Source organism: Odocoileus virginianus, chromosome 18 (assembly GCF_023699985.2).
Source record: "Odocoileus virginianus isolate 20LAN1187 ecotype Illinois chromosome 18, Ovbor_1.2, whole genome shotgun sequence".
Lineage (NCBI taxonomy): Eukaryota > Metazoa > Chordata > Mammalia > Artiodactyla > Cervidae > Odocoileus > Odocoileus virginianus.
The window spans coordinates 2,146,811-2,161,783 of record NC_069691.1 but is presented as its reverse complement, the minus strand read 5'-3'; the positions used below and the strand labels follow the sequence as shown (position 1 = coordinate 2,161,783).

General features: G+C 53.3%; 1 protein-coding gene and 1 long non-coding RNA gene across 8 annotated transcripts in view; one reads left to right on the top strand and one right to left on the bottom strand.

The window, feature by feature from the left end:
* Positions 1-8,951, bottom strand: part of PAX5 (paired box 5) — a 183,229-nt gene extending 174,278 nt beyond the window's left edge. Inside the window, exons 1-2 of one of the 7 annotated variants that reach the window (XM_070480251.1) lie at positions 8,606-8,687; positions 1,175-1,398 (exon numbers count right to left, since the gene is read on the bottom strand). In XM_070480251.1, coding sequence (XP_070336352.1) covers positions 1,175-1,217 — 43 coding nt within the window. In that variant the 5' untranslated portion in view covers positions 1,218-1,398; positions 8,606-8,687. Of the gene's footprint in view, positions 1-1,174; positions 2,295-8,605 lie in introns of those variants that run through there. The other 6 variants (XM_070480253.1, XM_070480249.1, XM_070480254.1 and 3 more) reach the window with 6 other exon arrangements.
* Positions 8,952-10,277: 1,326 nt separating this feature from the next.
* LOC139039474 (uncharacterized) lies at positions 10,278-14,768 on the top strand. Its single transcript, XR_011492740.1, has 2 exons — positions 10,278-10,531; positions 11,044-14,768. It is a non-coding gene; the product is annotated as an uncharacterized lncRNA (long non-coding RNA).
* The last annotated feature ends 205 nt before the right edge of the window (positions 14,769-14,973 follow it).

Here is a 14,973-nt window from a genome sequence, read left to right as displayed (position 1 = left end):
ACCTTCATCCCGGAAAGCTCGCCTTCTCTCCAGCCGGGTCTCGGCTGCCTTTGTTAAATAGAGGACCTAAGGCTAGGTAAGCAGAATCCTGCGCTTTCTGAAGGCTCCCGGCGCGGAAGCAACTCCCTAACATGCGGCCCGTGGGGGCCGGAGCTGGGCACCCGGCTGGATGCTGCCAAAGCCTGGCGCCTTGCTCCCAGCTCCGCAGCAGCTCTGAAGGAAAATACTATTCGTTCCACTTGGAATTTCCTCGAAATCTCCGAATCTAATCCGGCGTTAACTCACCCGTGAGAGGAGCGCTCATCTCACAGGAGGCTGTGCTAATGGGTGAACTGCAGATCCCGACGGGTCAGGCAGCCGCCTGGCCTCGCCTGCGCCCAAAATGACCCTTCCCCGTCTCCTACACACGCGGTGTCTTTCAGAAGACAAGGGCGCCTGAATGGTGACTAATTGGCTTCTTTTTTTTTTGTTTGTTTTGTTTTGTTTTTAAGGGGAGAAGCCATCATGAGGCAAGCGTCCTGCACAGAAGGACTGGATAGTGTCTTTAAGGGTCTCTGTATGAACTGGAGGCTTCAAAGCAGAAGCTCAGCTCAGGGTCAGTTACTTCGTTGATTTTTCAAATCCCACTCCTCAACTCCAGAATGCCTTTGGAGCTCTGAACCTGGCGTTCTTGCTTAGCTCGCAACCTCTTCCTCCAGACATACAAGCCCAGAGGCACTGCTGGGGCCCCACTTTCCCTCCAAGCCCCAGTCTTGATCAGCCCTATAAGTTAAAAAGGCGCCACCGGGTTTAGGGTGCCGGGCGCTGAGACTCAGACTGACCTCTCCCTACAACTTCATGCCCTCTAACTGGCCCGGCCCAAAGCTCTCTCCAGGTCCGAGTCCCGATTCTCCCGGCACACTGCGATGTTGCTGCCAGAGCCCCGGAAAAGAAGCAACTGGCTGCGTACACTACCGGTTGCTGGAGGCGGGATTCCCGGTGCCAGGTGCGCCTGGCCGGGTCGACCATGCGCTTTGCTCCACATCCCCTGCCTGGGAGCCCTGCACTTCGCAAACTTGACAGCACGGTCACAGAAGTCCTGGGTCCTCCCATCCTTAGTACCTGCCCCGCGGAATGGAACCACCAACCCCATCCCGGCGGGAGAGTGAGAGAAGCGAGCTCGCCGCCTACTTACTATGCATGGATGCAAACGGGTCGTGCTTACAGTGTATTTCCATCGGGGCGCTCCAGACTGCAGGCCGGCCCACGCTGCCGCCTCCCGGCGCCAAGGGGCTGCCCAGCGAGGCTACGGAGCCGCGCCGCCAGGCCGGGAACTGTGCGAGCTGGGTTCAGAAAACACCGCTGGAGCTTCGGGGCCTCTCTCAGAGCCGCTCTGCCGGAGATCGCCGAGAGCTGCGCCTAGAGGCGGGAAACGGCGCTAGTGCAGTCCGGCCGGGAGCTGTGCGCCCAACTCCCGGTGGCTTCCCTCCCGGGCTGGCTCAGGCGGCGGCTCCGCACCCGGTCCGGGGTAGCTGCGGCCAAGGCACCCGCAGCTTCGGGGGCATAGTTCAGGGGCCCGCCTCCGGGACCGCCTGGAGCCCCCCCCGCCCGGCCGCCGGTAGGAGCGGCTCTAAGGAGGCCTGTGGGACACACAGCCCTTGACTTCACTCGGGGGGCAGCGAGGCCCGCGGGCGGCCAGGCTGGTTCCGCGGCCTCGCTGCCTCTGGAGTCTCTCCTCGATCCCTCTGTCTCCACCGGATCCTTTCTCTCTCTGCTGCTTTGAGTCTCTGGGCTCGGACGTGCCGCTTCAGCTTCTCTCCTCTCGGCTCGCCGACGTCTCGGACGAAGTTGCAAAGAACTTCCTCTCTGGCGGCGCTGGAGTCCGGGCGGGTTCTGAGACGCTTACGCCACTGACGTTGGGGCCAAGACTCCGGAGTCCCTCGGAGCCTGCAGCCCTCACACCCTGGGACCCAACGCTTTCAAAGTTCCCGCGGGCCCCGCTGCTCCCTCATCGCCGGGACCACGAATGGGGACGACAGCGATAGTCTCCTCCTCGTCGGAGTATCTGCCTCGCACCCACCAACTCTCCGAGCTTCCGCCGCTTTCTCTCGGGGGTGGGGGCGGGGGGTGGTCTGGCTCGAAGGTCTTTCAGTTGCCTCTTCCGGGACGGCCGCCGCGCCTACCTCAAGCGTAGAGCGAGGGACGGAGAAGAGCCCGAAAGGTCCCCTAGACCAAAGCCGCCGGGACTGCCGGCGCTGAGACGCAGCTTCTGTCGGCTTTGACTGCCAGCCCGCTGCCACCGCCGCCGCCTTCGGCGCGAGCCCTCCGCCTGCTAGGCGCGCACAGTGCGCCACCGCGCCGCCCCGGAGCCGCTTTCAGGACCCGCTGCGTGTGGACAGCGCCGCCCGGGGCTCAGCCTCCCTCCGGGCGGGGGCGGGGCGGGGGCTAATCTGCCAATCACGCTTCATCAAACCAATCAGAGCAGTGGCAGCCGGCTCTGACCCGAGACACCACCCCATTGGCTGAGCAACCGGCGGGCTCCGCCTGATTAGCCGATACCTGGGCAATGGGAGAGAATGGAGGGCGGGGCCCAGGCGGCGGCGCCACGTTCATTGACAAACGCGCGGGGCGAAGGCCTAAAGGAGTGCAAATTGGGGGAAGGGGTCGGAGATCCACACAGCGCCAGGAGAGTCCCGCAGCAAAACCGCCGGGAGCCTGACCTCCCAGCCGCAGCACTGGGACCCTAAAATGCCCTGAGGAATTGAGGGCAGCCTAGGCGAGGATGGCGGGTGGGGAGTGTGGATGGGGAAACAGTCTCCAGAAAACACGCTCGTGTGCACACGCACACACACACACAACGGATGTTGGAGGAAAACAAGGAGCTCAGTAGAGATCCAACTTTCAATCTAAGCACCATCAGACTTGCAATGGAGACGTAGCGTGTGCACATCTGCTCCGTTCTGACCTCAGTTTCCTCATCTGTAAAATAGGAGAGTTGGCCTACCTAGTTTTTAATGAAGGCTCTCCTTCCAGTGGAAATATTTCAAAACTTTATCAAGCGCCAACTAAGCTGACGCTGCTGCCTCTTTATCCACCCTCCTCCCCTGCTCTAACGGAAGAACTCTCAATTCTGAGCTAACCATAGACAGAGACATGGGGTTGGGGGAACATCTCACAATCCTTTAAAGTTAGTAACCAGGATGCTCCTTTGCGGGGGGTGGGGGGGTGTCCATCTGAGGCTTTGGGCAAGGCTGTCCAAGCACTGAGCCCCGAGTCCCCATTTCCAGCCTCAGACAGGAGTTTCCAGATGCTTTGAGGGCTAATGATGCGCCCAGCTGAAGACTTCTGTCTGCATCGGCAAGTCTGCCTCCGCAGCAAGACCTAAATAAACCCTGACCCATCCAGTGCTAATGAGAGTGGGCGAATAGGCATATTCAGTCTGCAAGGGCCATGCAGTCGCGCTAAGCCTGCTATTACGCTGTAGCTTTCAGTTGTCGAGAAAACCCGACTTTTTCTCTCCTGGGGAGGTTCTTGTCGCTTTTAAGACAAAAATGGGTGAATTTCTAGCAGACCTTTTTTGGTCCAGAAAGGCAAGGTTTTTGGCCAGCAAGAATCAGTTTCTCAGGAGTGTGAGGCAAAGGCAAAGGAACTGCACTTTGAAATGGAAGCATGTGATAGCCATTCTACACTCGGGAGGCCACAGTTCTGTGAGTGCCTACGTTTGCTGGCGCCCAGGACAGGAAGAGTAACTGAAGACTCCCCTTGCCCAACAGCTCGTGGGAGTTGATCCAAGACCCACTATTTCAAATTCACAAGCGATGATCTTCTAATATTAAACATAAATCCACTGAAACAAGGGCTCTGAGATGTCTGCTCTGGACCTGGACTTGTAAGGAAGACAGAGTACCAGCTGACCCTGGGAGGACTCCCAGGACATTCTTTACTTCAGTTACCCTTCTCTCTACCTCTGTCCAATTTCTCACACTCAAAACCAGATCAGCCCTCGGAACCACCTTCTGTTCCTGTCCCAGATCCAGCTGCTCCTGAAGGGTAGATAAGTTTCCAGCAGTGACACTGTCCCCAACCCCTCCAGGGCACAGCTGCAGAAAACAGACCGAGGAAATCCTCTGGGGGCCCAGGAGGCTGCTATAGGCCCTGGGGTGGGGCGGCATTATCTCTTCTTTGTCTGGAACCCTGCCTGTCCTGATCTTCAACCACACCCTCCTCGCCTAGGAGCCGGAAGATCGAAACTACCCCAAGGAACCAGGATTGTGTTAGGGTTCCCGCATTCACTCCATCCAATGGCGCTTGATGGATCAAAAGTGGACTAAGAGTTCACACAGCAGTTCTGCTCAACCACCGGAGAGGTGGGAGTGTGGGAACGCCCCGAGGGAAGCAGTTGGGGACACCTCCACCCCTGCTCTAGTTCAGGCCTGGAAACTCAGATTCTAAAGTCTTACAGCTAAAAGGGTCGTGAGGCTATGTCTTCCCCATTTTATAGACATGAAACCTGAAGCCAAGACAAGAAGCTACTTGTCCAAGGTCACTTAGCATGTCCGGGATAGAGGAAAGGCTGTGAACCAGAAACCTTTCTCAGAAGGGTTTCTCCAGAGCCACTCTTGGCTTGTGGAGAGTTGTTTTTTTTTGGGGGGGGGGGGCGGGGGGTGGAGGAGGAGGGAACCCAGATAGGATATGTCAATACAAACCGGTTTTCCTTCTGATACCAGTGCGGCTTGGACCGAATCTCCCACCAAAGCACTGCCAGGGTTGACTAGAACCGCACATTAATATATTACTCAAACAGGAATGGGTCAGATTTCCATTTCGCACAGAAGGCTTTTGGGCTTCTGGACAGTGTTGGGCAACCTAACCTGGGCTGCGACAGCAGCCCCCTTTCCACATTGTGGTGCAGTGGGGAGGGTGTGTCCCTGCAGATAGGAGATTATTCACAGCCGCCTGAGTGGGCCGGCCTCCCCGAACTTCTAACATCAAGAGGCACCATCAGATACCCTGGCCACCTAATTCACCCCGAACGGTGGCCCAGAAAAGTTACTTGACTATCCTGGAATTACACAGCAATTCCTTCGCCAGACTAGCACCACTCCTTCGTCCTGCCTCCAAAAGCTTTCCCAGCTCACAAGTCTGGGTCTAGGAGAGACAAGTTATCAGGGAGCTGGTCTCTAAGCTGCTGTGCTGAATGCGGTAGGGTGTTGCTGTATGCCACAGCCTTGCGGTTTCATTCCCCAGGCACGACTTAGGGCCTATACTAAGTGAAGGAGGCAGGAGATGGGGAGAGAAAAACTTCCAGAAAGAAATTTAATTTGTGTAAATCAAATTGCCTTTGAAAGTTTTGCTATTGAAAGAAAGCCCATTCAGAAAAATGTTTGAGAAGCCGCCTTCAGAGGAACAGCCACCCCAGTCTCCATACACAAACCTGACTGTACCCAGAACACTCTCCCCCCACCCTTCTGCTTTCTCCGGGGCCTGCCCCTCCCGCACCCCGCTGTGCCTGCCGGTTGGGGCTGCTAGAGCACTCGCTGGGCCTAAGATTGACTCCTGCGCCCCAAGTCCAGCCCATCTCCCTGTTCCTGCTTTGGGTAAAGCGAGGCCTACAGGGCTCAGATTGGTTGCTCAATTCCAGAAAGCCAGAGACGCCTGAGCGATGCTATCCTAACTTGGTGGGTCCCTCCTAATCCTCATTTTAAAAGCGTCAAAGAGAGAAAGCAACTGACCCTAAGTTACACAGCAAGTCGGGTCAGAGACATTTCCTGCATGATTCCTTTCTCCTGGATCAGAGGTCTACTCTGCTTGGCCCAAGTCTGTTTGTAAGAAAGGTTGAAGTGGGAGGAAAAGGAGAGAATTTAATCATATTTTTCAAAAACTGTGTAAAATGCCTTTGTCAAGTTTTTTTATCATTACCACCACACCTCAAAGGCCAAGAACTCTGGTACTACCTTTATTTATCCCAAAGGTGCTTCCTGCTTTTCCTAGGGCTCAGCTTCCTCAGCTTCCTTCATCTTCTGAAAGATGAAGATCCATGGGTAGAAGGTATTATTCCACCAGGCTCATTCCAGAGCTAGGGGAATTGGTGCCGAAGTCCACAAATGCAGTGTTCAGCCTACCCTGCTCTCCCTGGCCTTGGGACTCCTTAACCCCGACCTCAGCTAACTTGCCTAATTGTCATTTTTCTCCAAGGGGGGGTGGGGGGCACGTGGGGCTCTACTGCCTTTTCAAGCAAGAATAAGAGGTTTAAGGGCGGAAGAATTACCCTCCAGTCCTACTCATTCCATACTTCCTTCTGTGATCTCAAATAAGTCCCTGCCCCTTTCTGGACCTCAGTTTTCCCTTTTTTTGGTACCACAAGGAAGAGGCTCGACAAGAATATGCCTAAGTGGCTCCTTGTTCAGGTAGGATCTCACCCGATCTTTGACTTAAGCTAGAAGACCAGATATGCCTTCCCCATCGTTCAGATGGGGAAAGTGAGGTTGAGTGCAGGCATGGAATACAGTTCTGAAGGACGTAAAGGGCCATCAAGCAACCCATAAAAAGCCTTGAAGTCGGGAGGGGGAGACACCCAAGCAGAAATCCCCAAACTAGACCTGGACGCCCCCAACCTGGGCAGTTTCTCAGCTTTCTTTTATTCCCCAGCCGTGATGCGGGCTGGAGAAGACAGACGCAAGTGTAGTGTTACCTGAGATATCATCCTTTCCCAGGCAGGGCCCTCATCCAACCGAAAGGTGAAGAGGGGCGTGGCTCTCCAGATTTTTAAACTGGCCAGGCCTGCGGGCCCCAGCCCCACCCAGGCCTGTCTTGAAGAGGAAGGAAATGCTTTATCGATTAAACGATTATTCAGGCGATTGAACTAATCAAAGAGCCCATCGACCGCCATGAATTACAGTCTTTGTAGACAGCTTGTCTAGAGAGGCAGCCAGGCCAGCCACACAGACCCTCTCGAGCACCCTCTCAGGCTTCTGACCCGCTCCCAGCACATGCACACCCCCCAGTCGCCAGTGCAGATGCTTCTGGAGTCTCACCTACTGGGAGTAGTGGGGAGAGTGGGTGGAGCAAAGGGGGTTTCCAGGTTCCCTTTCCTGCGCTGCCACCCTGGGGGACCTTCTTCATTTCCCTGCCGCTTAGATTTCTGCCCTCACTTCTCTTCAGTCCTGATTTTCGAAACACATACAAGCCTAGGGAATTGTCCTGGGTTTCGAGATACAAGTTCACCCCCCACCTCTCTCCTTTTTGACCCCTACTTAGGGAAGGTGGAGGTAGGGACTCGCAGAACCACAGGGATATGGGGAATGGAGTTCTGTCAGGGCCAGAAGTGTATTTGGTTGGGAGTTTAGCTCTTCTGGCCTAATGAGTGAAAGAGGCAACCATACCTGGCTTTTACCTCAGGGCAGACAGAAGCTTCCTGCAGCCTGCCACCTCCTCTCCGACATAAACACCCACTGCTACCCACTGCCTGGAACTGTGGGAGGCACATCCGGCTCTGTGCCAGAAAGGCCTGCCTGTGCATATACAGGTTCAGAGGTGTATAACTGCCCCAGTTAGACACACGGGTCCACCTACTTTCACTCTCTTCCTGGCACCCACAAGATAAAACTTGGGCATTGCATGCGTGCACACACACACACACGCACACACACACACCAGTGTCAGAGGCTTATCTAGGTAAGAGTTAAGGCAGGCTGGGGATCCCTAGGAAAGTCACAACTAGCTTATAGGTAGGCTGCCTCCTCTCACCTGCCAGGATTTTGCCTGCAACAGAAGACCCTTTTGTATAAATGGTAGGCTCAATAGTACCTACAGAGTGAAGCAGTGTACACCACAGTGTACATCACAGGTTCCGTTCTCTCAACTCAACGGAACCTGAGCCCGACTGATGGCAGGCTTAGTACAACAGACCCCCACAGGTCCCAGACCTATCTTTGTGTCTAGAGGCAGGCACTTTTGTATACACGGGTATATGCCCAGTAAAAAGTGGCTGACATCCAAAAATGGAGGGGTCAGTGTAACCATCTTATTCTTACTTTCAGAATCACTTGAATTGTGACAAGCGAACACAGACCCTTAAAGGATTAGATGTACAGACACTCGTCAAAATTTTACACATATATAGCCACGCATAGACATACATTTTGGATACTCAAAAGAACAGAACCCAGGAACAGCAACTCATAAACAAATACTAACAGATTCATGAATATAAATACACACACACGCACATAGAATCTCCAACACACACACTTCCTCTACATACATATATATGAACATACACATATATATGTACATATACATATATATATAAAGGGACACACAAATTGTCATTGTCACTCATGCACACTCTGAGCCCCTATGTAAACACACAGACCCAAACTTTCAGACCTCCAGATAAACATCCACATGAAAATTCAGAAATAGAGAAAAACACACGCAAACTCACAAACAGTACGCAGAAGTGTGTGAACAGATCGTTGAAGAGAAACGTGCCGCAGACAGACGTGCAGTCAAAATCCTTGCGAAAATGAGGCGCACCCCCTCCCCCAGGGCCGAAGTGTCTGAGGACCAGCGCCCCGCTGGGTCTCTTGAGTTAGCAAGCCTAGAGCGCGTATCGCGGTCCTACCTGTCCTGCCGGTCCGAGGAGTCGGGTAATTTTTCTCTAAATCCATTTTGATTTTTCAGAACTTGATGTAATGGACAGGGAAAAAAAGTTTCCACTTTTTTGTGCTTTTTTTTTTTTTTTTTTTTTGGTGTCAGGGGCCGCTCACAGGTCGGAATAATTCAAGCCTTCCGCTCCCCCGCCGAGCTGGGGTAGCTGATCACTGAGCTGAAACTAAACGTTTTAGGTGGAAAAAAAGCGTCCGAAGGCACCGTGAAATGATTAAGGAACTAAAGAGCTTCTCGCCATGTGAGATCATGTCCTGTTCTCGCCAACATCACAAGATGTCCCCAGACACGCCGCGCCCCCAGCGTGCCGCCCCGCACTGCAGGCCCCGAACTGGGAAAGGGTGTCCGCGCTCCGCGGCCCTGCCTGCTCAACGGGCCAGACGGGGCGGGCCGGGCCGGGCCGAGCCGGGCCGGAGCAGCGCAGGAGGCCGGGAGAACCGCAGTACCGCCGCCGCGCCGCCCTGGACTTTTATAGGGGGCTGGTGGGGGAGGGAAGGAAGGCTTCAACAGAGCCGGGCGCTAGCCTACACTCTTAACGGCAAGGGGCCGACCATAGGCGAGCCGGGAGCCCTGGCCTCGCGGCCACAACTTCTACAAATTTCTGAGTCTGGGTGTCGTGGCCCCCTGTTCGGTGCGCGAGGCCGGTGACCCCTGTGGGTGCAAACCCTTCCACGTAAGAGGATTTAGGCCACGTTTTTGTTTTTTAAGAAACTAGCCACTCTCCCAAGCAGGTGCAATTTGGAAGGGCTTTAGAGGCAAGCAGTGTTGCCAGGCATAGAGAGGCGTTCCAGTTTCCTCAGAGTCACCCCTAGGGCGGCGCCCGCCCCCTGGAGTTCTCAGCCACTCCACCCCGACCCGATCTGCAGCTGTAGTACTATTGCTGAGTCTCGGGCAGAGCCAGAACCCCCCAAACACCCCAGTACACACCCTGTCCCATCCTGGACGGGAGCACAGACGGCAAGCTGTGAAATGTTGGAGATAAAATCCGGGCCTCCTCTTGGGAGAACCGGCGCTGAGCAGAACCAACTCAGGAGGTCCCGAGGGTTGTCGGGAGTTCCGGACACCTTACCCCGGCCCATAAGTGGAATCCCCTGGCCCGCCGGCCCCGAGCCGTCGCGGTGTCCGGAAGCCCCAAGACTTGATTTCAGAGGGGACATCAGCCCGAGAGAGGCCGGGCAAAGGTTTGGCATGTTCAGCCTGCTCTCTTCGGCCCGGGCTCAAGACTTCCCTCCCCTTTCTAGTCCCAAGTCCCGAGTCCAGCTGCTTGGCTTGGCCACTGGAAGCCCGTGGGGCCCCGCTGCGGGGTGGTCGCAGGGGCAAGGTCCTCTGCGGGCGGGGGAGAGATCCGCAGGAGGACTCTTGGCCTGCCGGACAATGCAGTTTCCAAAAGTGAGCCGTCCTCAGAGTGTTGTTTGTTTTTTGGAGGGGGTGGTCACGAGGATGGGCCGCAACCTAGGGGGAAGAGCCCAGAGCTCGAGAAAAAGGGGGCGGGGGGCGCGGGAACCGGACATCACTTATCCACTGAGCCGATTTCACCACAATCGGAAACGTGGCTGTGGATTCCCCGGCGGCCCCCTCCCCCACCCCATCCCCCCAAGTAGTCTGCGCAGTCCCCCTGCGCCGCCTCTTCCTGCAGCCTACGGGTCCGGGTCCCTGCCCCGGAGACTAGATTTTTGGGCACCTCCGAGCGCTGGACTCTCCCTCGGCAACCGGGCCCAGCCCCTGCTTCCCGCCGTCCCGCCCTCCCGCCTAGCCCGCGCGGGGAGGCCGAGCCGGGGAGGAGCGGCCTTCAGCGCCTAAAGCCCTCCCGGAATTGACATTTCACCCTGGGCTGAGCACGGGAGTTGTTTGGGTTGTTGTTGGGTTTTTTTCTATTTATAAGGTTTGTTTTGGTTTTGTTTGTTTTCTTTTCATTATCTGAGAGTCTTTTGTTGCTGGTGTTTTGCGTGTTGGTTTTTCGTGGATTTCATTTTTGCGGGTTTTGCTCTGTGAATTTTGGTCTTTGGGGTGGATTTTGTTTTCTGTCTTGTGTTTTGATTTCCGTGTGCGTATTGTATTTTGTCCTTGTAGACCGTCGTTTTGTGTGTCGCTTGAAAGGCTGTTCGTTCTGCGCGGTGTTTTGATGTTTTTTTGATTTTGTACTAGTGGGTGTCGTTTGTGTGTTCTGCGTTAGGTGAATTTCGTGTTTGTATATGTTTCGTTTTCTTCGATTTTGATTTTGTTTTTATGTGCAGTGCGTTTAAGGAAGGTTTTGGCTTATGTTTTCGTGTGTTGGCTTCAGTTTTTGTGTTTGTGGGATGCTTTGGTGAGTGTTGCGTGTGTGTTTAGCTTTGTGTGGGGGCGTGTGATTAGGGAGGGGACACTGATCACTACTTCATTCCTGTTCTCAACCAGGAAAGGCAGAGGATTAGGCCAAGCACCAAGAGCCTTGGATTCGTGGTGCTCGGAAATACCTGACCCCGGCACCACCGCGTGGTACTCTGAGCGCTCCAGACCTAAGCGAAACAAACGTGCGTTCCCGAGGGGGCGCCCGCCCTCACTCGTAACCCCGCCGGTAGTGTGGCACCAGTGCCCAGAATAACTCACAGGCCCCCCCCTTCACTTGGGGTACCCAGGCCCAATCGCCACCTCTTTGCCCACCCTATCCGTTGTGGATCGACCTCCCCTTGTGCCTGGCCAGCCTGCTTCGGACCTCCCGGATTCTCGCGGCGTTGGACCGAAGGACGCTCCCTGCCGCGGAGAGAAGGTGGCGAATCTCTTCGGGGGACCCGGAATTAACGCTGCGGCCCTAGAGATACTGGACAAGGGGCTACGGGCGCTCCGAGTCTAGGCGCACATCGGCATCTGGGCCCCGGAAAAATCCCCGATCTCACTTGCCCGTAGCCCTAGAATCCTAGAAACCCAACTCCGCTCAGCTTTCGGTTTGGAGAGCTTGCCCCAGTTCACCATCGACACACAAATCCACACTCAAACATAGGCATACTCAGCTAGAGAGCGAGCGAGCCCGCGCCTCGGTAGCAGCGGCCTGCGTGGCTGAATCAGCGCTGGCACCATCTCAAGGGGAAGCCAAACTGTAGTGACCGGAACTGTCCCAAGGACACAATAAGGGTTTTTGTTTCTTTCTTTCTTTCTTTCCACGTCGCCGGAACTTCTTCAACCTCGAAACACCTGGATTTGTTTAATGCTACAGCGGGGAGAAAAGGAGAGGTAAATTTAGAGAGGCAGAGCGATCTACCTACTGGCTAAACCGGCGAGGAAGTGCGGGGAGAATCTCTAGAGAGAGAAATCTGGAGAGGTAGAGACAAGACTGTGCGGAAAGGTAGATTGGAGACCCAGGAAATGGGTTGGTGCGGAGAGTCCTCCAAGGCCCCCCGCGCGCGCTGGCATTCCGAGAGAGGGAGAAAGCAGAAACCGAGAACAGAGTGACAGGAAGAGTCGCAGAAGAGGTTGGCCTAGGCACACAGCGAGCTTCCCTCCAGCTAAGACGCTGCATCCCGGGGACTGGGAGGCCGGCGTCGGGAGGTGAGGAGTCTAGGTTCTGCTCTGCGGCCAAAAAACACCCGAAGACTCCAGGGTTTGTGGAGCCAAGACTGAGGCTCGATTTCTGCCCAGCGCCACCCCGAGACCCGCAGCCCGGAATCCAGGAAAGGTTGGCCCACCGCGGTCCGCCGGTGGGCCTCTCTCTGCGTGAGCCCTGGGAGCAGCCGCGGGGAACGACTCCGGCCCTGTGGCTCTGGGCTGGAGCCTACCCTGAGGGCGGATGGGAATCGACAACCAGCCCAGTAGCTAGGAAGAGGCCCCGCCCTAAAGCTGGGGGCCCAGTTCTGGGAGCGGCTGAGGCCACTGCGGAACTCGCCGAATTCGGGGTCCGTGCTGCGCGCACGTGGCACCGCACCTTCCGCAGGAGGCGCCGCCGTAGCCCAGCCCCGCCCCGCTGCGTTTGCTGGGTCTGGATGGTGTCAGGCTTGAGAGTGGACGCTAAGTCCGGACGAGTAGATTCCGTACGGCCTAAGCTTGGGGCTTCCCTAGGGGCGGCGCCCGGGTGAATGGGGGCGCCTCTTCACAGGCAACTAACTCCCCGGCCGCAGAGCGCAAAAAACGCGCAGCGCAGGCCAGCCGCCGACGCCGGTTTTCCAGCGGTGCCCGCGGTGCAAAAGGGCTGAAGAATAGTTTGGGTTGAAGCACCCTTTACTACTGGCATTGGGGTGCTCTGCACAAAAAGGGCTTCGAACTCTGGCTGCTGGTTCGAACTCTGGTTCGCTGGGACACCATGTGCTAGCGGCTCTTCACCCAGAGACACAGGCGTAGTGCTAGAAAACCCGATTGGGGTTGTCTTTAGGGATCTGAGGCTCATGGTGGGTTATTGCTAGTCTTGCTTTACTTTACTGTCTTTCTTTCTTTAATTAGGAGTGTTATTGAGAGAAGCCTCAAACAGCGCAGACTCGGGTCATTTGAATGGGTTCATTTCAACTGAAATCGACTCAGTTCAGTTTCATGAATGGTTTCCAACGCACAGGTACACATGGCAGACGTCAAGTGAATGCTGCATACAGGGACGCGATTTGAGGGCAACTCTTGGAGAATTCAGAGATAAAATTCACTATCCTGTGATTACATTCACAATTATATGAATATGGGAAACAGGGAGTCAGTTGCATTTAAATTTTGCCAACACGTCCCAGCAACCCAGTAATATTAGCTAAGAACCCAAAACGGGACACTGAAAAGATTTACTGTCACTCTGATTATTTAAGATTGAAAACAGTGTAGATCAGTTTATTTCTTCCTATATATCCTTTTAAATTTAACAATACCATGATTTGTAAGTAATAAAATCATATTTTGCCAAAGAAAATTTATATGGAGGATGTTTAACTTCTACCAATATTTATACGATGAACTGTTAGCTTTCCCCACCCCCTTTTTCTTCTGCTATTTCTCCGAGTAATGTAATGTGAGCTTTAAATATTCATGTGCCAACCCGGACTTGCATTTATTTAATATGTTTTAAACTAATAACATTTTAATGTGATATAATTTGATTCCATGAAGTACAGGAACATAAAGGAGCCTACTTCACAAGCGATTTTGAGTGTGTGCACGGGTTAAACAATTCTTACAGTTTTGGACACGGATCAGAATGTTAAATGGAGGTGAAGAGCCCCTGTAAGTAGGCCCTTTAATGTTCTCGCTTGCTTCATTCTCCATTTTTCTGTAATAACTTCAGAGCTGTGACAGAGGATCACAGCAAGAGTGGGGTGTTTTCCCTGGAGCCTGTAGGGTGACCTTGAAAATTGCCAAGTGAGTACTTCAGTCTTGTGGCAGGTTTTGGACTGATTTTTATTATTTCTTTTGAGGGGATGTTGTATGGAGAGGAAAGCGGACGGCAGGATAAAAAGTCTGGATTTGAGAGCATGCCTGAAATAAAACTGTGTGCTCTAGAATTCTTCCAGATTTGCTGCTGATTACCTGTTTTTAACAAATTGACCAGTTATTTGCTGGCAACTTCCTCCACGACTCAACCCAGAATAAGATGGGGGAAAGGAGCTAGGTTTAGGTCCAAAGGGCCTTTGAAGGGAGCAGAGACACTTCCCCAAAGTGCTTCTATTCTCTTTTACTTTGTATTTGAGGTGGGAGCCAAACCTTCATATGCTGAATGCCAGTTGACTAAAAAATTGTCAGCAGTAAGAAAAATTAAAGATGTCCCCTAATTTATTTTCAGGCAGATGAAAGTCATTTGGCATATCAAGTTGATATGAGGAGCTTATGAACATAGAATAGAATGAGAAAGTTGTTTTCCCCCTTAATCATGAAAATATTTCTAATGGGAAATCATGATGCTGTATTCTTCTGTATTGACAGAAGTGTCTACACATAACACAAGAAAACTAACAATCCACTATTAGTGGTGAAGAATCTAAAGTGGAGCGTTGAAAAGATTGGAGGTCTAGGACAAACTATTCATATGAAAAGAATCATACTAAATTATTCATATTAAAGTGCTGCTAAAATTTCAATGAAAGCAATTTTTAGGACAAGTGTTGGTAATTTTCTGGCAACATCTGTATAAATTCTCCCAGAAAAAAAATTAAGAAATATATATCCAGATTCTGTATTAACATCATATGTTTATATATATTGTAGTTATAATATATATGGGGGGCTTCTTTTGTGCATAGGCAGACAGAGAGCTCAAAGATGGGCTTCTTGTTAGGTACAAATTCTGAAAACTAAGGTATGAGATAGAACCAGCTTGGTGAACTGAAAGGGGGCACTTTTTTCCCTAGTTTGGTATTGCAGTTGGTGTCTCGTGTCTCATGCAAT